The sequence below is a fragment of the Emiliania huxleyi genome, assembly GCF_000372725.1.
Source record: "Emiliania huxleyi CCMP1516 unplaced genomic scaffold EMIHUscaffold_28, whole genome shotgun sequence".
Lineage (NCBI taxonomy): Eukaryota > Haptophyta > Isochrysidales > Noelaerhabdaceae > Emiliania > Emiliania huxleyi.
In genome coordinates, this window is record NW_005199926.1 from 538,842 (window position 1) to 542,558 (window position 3,717).

At 69.1% G+C, this 3,717-nt stretch overlaps 1 protein-coding gene across 1 annotated transcript; it reads left to right on the forward strand.

Moving 5' to 3' along the window:
- Window positions 1-1,272: 1,272 nt before the first annotated feature.
- On the forward strand, window positions 1,273-3,232 carry EMIHUDRAFT_64940 (hypothetical protein; the record flags this gene model as incomplete). The annotated part of the gene is made up of 4 exons (XM_005776380.1): window positions 1,273-1,889; window positions 2,164-2,478; window positions 2,552-2,972; window positions 3,038-3,232. Coding segments are annotated over 4 exons (1,548 nt in total), but the record flags the coding sequence as incomplete, so codon positions are not given.
- Between the last annotated feature and the right edge of the window lie 485 nt (window positions 3,233-3,717).

Sequence of the window (3,717 nt, forward strand, 5' to 3'; positions counted from 1 at the left end):
TGTAGTACTTGTTTTTGTCGCGGGCGGCGCGCTTCTCGCACACCTCCTTCCAGTCCGAGAGGGCGGACTCGTAGGTGGCGATAGCTGCGGCGATGGCGGGGTACTTGGACGCACCTCCCTCGTCGTGGGCGAAGTCGGGGTTGTGGGCGACGAGGGTGCGCCAGTTCTTGAGGAGCGACATGGAGAAGTCGCTGTCGGCTCGCGAGAAGGCGGTGTCGATGTTGCACCCGCCCATCTCGGTCGGCAGCTGCGCCTGGAGCCACGCGAGGTCGCGGAGCGCCTGGGGCGAGGCGTCGGCGCGAGCAATGCTCTCAAAGGACTTGCGGATGCGGTTGTGCGCAAACTCGAGAGCGTCGCACGCGACATTGGGCGGCGTGATGCCGGCAATGTACTTGGTCTTTGCGCAGGCAATCCGTTGGACGAGGTTGAGGCGGAGCTGCGAGGTGTTCGTGACGCAGTCAGTGTCGACGATCGTGTCGATGACGTCGAGCGGCGCGAGCTTCTTCCTGAGGTGCGCGGTGAGCTCCTTCTTGCAGGCTTCCGGGTCGCCAAAGAAGGTGCCGACGGCCTTGAAGCAGTCCACTCGCCCCGTGGGTTTGCCCTCCTTGTCGCGGTGCGCCGGCGAGCCCCGGAGCCAGCCCGGCGCGCACGAGAGGTCGCCCTCGGGCGAGTAGATGAGCGACTTGCCGACGCCGTCGAAGACGCTCGCTCCCTTCTTCTGCGCCTCGAGGAGGCCCTTTGGTCCGGAGTAGGCGGCGACGGCGCGCGAGGGCTCGTCGTTCTGGCAGATGTCGTCCGCAAAACCGATGAGACGCATGCTCGGGTTTTGTCAATACCAAAGAGCCAGGGAGCGCCGCCTCGCCCTCGCCACCGGCACCGCCGCCCAGCACGCCGCCGCCACCTTCCCCTCTCCGCCGCGCTCGCCGCCGCCGCCCTCCGGCTCGACGTCGCCACCGCCGCCCACGCCGCCGCCACCTTCCCCTCCGCCGCGCTCGCCGCCGCTGGCAGGATGCGCAGGCGACCGAGCTCACTCACTTTGGCGACCGCATGCCGGTCGAGCCCTGCGCCTATGAGCGGGAAGCGCTCCCCCCTACCCGGCTAATAGGAGAAAAACACGCCCTCCCTACTCATTTGTTTGCCCCCGCCCCGGAATGGCTTGGCCCGCTACGCCACCCCTCGACTGCTAGGAGCCGAACCCTGTGGCGACGAGTCCACCTGTGAGCCACTCCTGTGAGCAGCCTGCCACCGCCGGGGAGCCTGCCATAAATCTCGATGCCACGCAGACAGGGTCGCAGCGGCGGCGGCGATGCCGACGAGCTGGCTGAGCTGCGCGAGCGTGTCATCTCGGAGGCGCCCGAGGCCGGCAGCAACCCGCTCCTCACCGATGCGGAAGAGGTCGAGGCGGACGGCAAGGTGACCTTCTCTCGCGCGCGCCGCTTTTCGGAGCTGCCGCTCTCGCGGCGGACGCTCGCGGGGCTGGCCAGGGGCAAATGGGAGAAGATGACCGACGTGCAGCGCGCAACCATCGGCCACGCCCTCGCTGGGCGCGATGTGCTCGCAGCAGCACGCACCGGTTCAGGCAAGACGCTCGCGTTCCTGGTGCCGCTACTCGAGCTGCTGTGGCGCGAGCGGTGGAGTGCGCTCGACCGGCTGGGTGGCCTCGTCGTCTCGCCGACCCGCGAGCTCGCTCTCCAGATCTTTGACGTGCTGCGCACGCTCGGCCAGAAGCACGACCTGTCTGCTGGGCTCGTGATCGGAGGCAAGGACCAGCAGGAGGAGGCGGCGCGGATCGCGCCGATGAACATCCTCGTCGCCACGCCAGGCCGGCTGCTTCACCACATCGACCAGACGGCCGCCTCCCGACCTCTCGACGCCTCGGAGGCGACACCGTCCGCGACATGTCGTCCGCGACGTGTCCCATAGGCCGGCTTCGACCTCTCGAACGTCAAGATGCTCGTCCTCGACGAGGCAACGCCGAGATCGGGCTGAGATACGGCCGGGATACGGCCGAGAAGATGAGGCTGTGATACGGCTCCTCCTGAGCGGCCTTCCGAGGCCTTCCCTGGAACCTGGCCACCAGCCCGTCGCCCCATCACTCCGCCTTTAGGCCGACCGGCTCTGCTCGAATTGAATGAGGAGTGAGCCCGTCATTAAGTGAGGAAGAGGCTCACTGCCCCCTCAGGCCGACCGGCTGCTCGACCTCGGCTTCAAGCAGACGATGGCGGCCATCCTCGAGGAGCTGCCGCGCAAGCGGCAGACCCTGCTCTTCTCGGCAACGCAGACCAGGCGCGTCGCCGACCTCGCCTCCCTCTCCCTCTCGGAGCCGCAGTACATCTCGGTGCACGCCGCCTCGAAGACGGCCACGCCGACGCGGCTGCAGCACCACCACATGCTGATCGAGCCGGAGCAGAAGCTTGACGTGCTTTGGGGGTTCGTGCGGTCCCACCTGCAGGCCAAGACCATCTGCTTCCTCTCCTCGTGCAAGCAGGCGGCCGCGGGCCGCCCTCTTCAAATCGCGGCTCGAGCTCGGCTCAATCGCGGCTCAGCCCAGGCTCCATCCCGCACAGGTGGCCTTCGTGCATGCCGCTTTCTCCGCGCTGCGCCCGGGCGTCTCGCTGCTCTGCCTGCACGGCCGGCAAAAGCAGATGAAGCGGCTGGCCGTCTACACTGAGTTCTGCGCAAAGAAGCACGCGGTGCTGTTTGCGACCGACGTCGCCGCGCGGGGGCTCGACTTCCCGACTGTGCAGTGGGTGGTGCAGGCCGACGCGCCCGAAGACGTTGCCACCTATATCCACCGTACTGGCCGCACGGCGCGGCACACCGCCAGCGGCCGCGCGCTCCTCCTCCTCTCGCCCTCCGAAAAGGCCTTCGTTGACCAGCTCTCGGCCGCGCGCATCGCGACGCAGCGGCTGCGACCGAACAAGCAGCAGGCGGACGCCGCGCGCGCCCAAGCCGCAACGGCCGTTGGAGAGGTTCACTGTTTTGGCGTGAGCAGGTGCACGCCCTCGCGCCAAAGCTGCGCGCGTTGCTCTCGCAGCGCGCCGACATCAAGTACACGGCGCAGCGCGCCCTGGTGTCGTACGTGCGTTCGGTCAAGCTGCAGGCGGACAAAGCGGTGTTCGACGCCTCGTCGCTGCCGCTGCAAAAGCTCGCCGAGAGCTACGGCCTCGCTGCGGCGCCGCGTGTGCGCAGCCTGTCGGGCGGCGGTAAGGCGAAGGAGGCGGCCAAGAATTGGGCCGGCGCGGGCGAGGGCCGCGGCGAGGCGAGCGGCGAGGAGGGGGCGAGCGAGGCGGAGGAGGGGGAGGAGGAGGCTCTGTTGGCTGGCGGCGGCGCGTCGAGTGCGCGAGGCGGGTGGCAGGCGGCGGGAGGGAGCAGCGAGGGGGACGAGGAGAGCGAGGAGAGCGAGGGGGGTGGGGAGGACGGGCTGGTCCTGCCGGGCAGGGCGCGCAAGGTGGCCTCGCGCAACAAGCTATTGCGGCTGCTCGACCGCAACACGGCCGAGCGGAGAGGCTCTTTCGCAAAGGCGACGCGCGAGGCGGGTGAGGCGGGTGCGGCGTCAGCGCGAGGCGCGGGCTCTCGCGGCACGGGAGAGTGTCCTGAGCGTGTGGAGGTGCGGGCTGCTGTAGGCGCGCCTGCGGCGGAGGCGGACGACCTGCTCACAGTGAAGCGCACCTTTCTGCCGGCGGAGGAGGCGGAGGAGGCGGGCGGCGCTGCAGA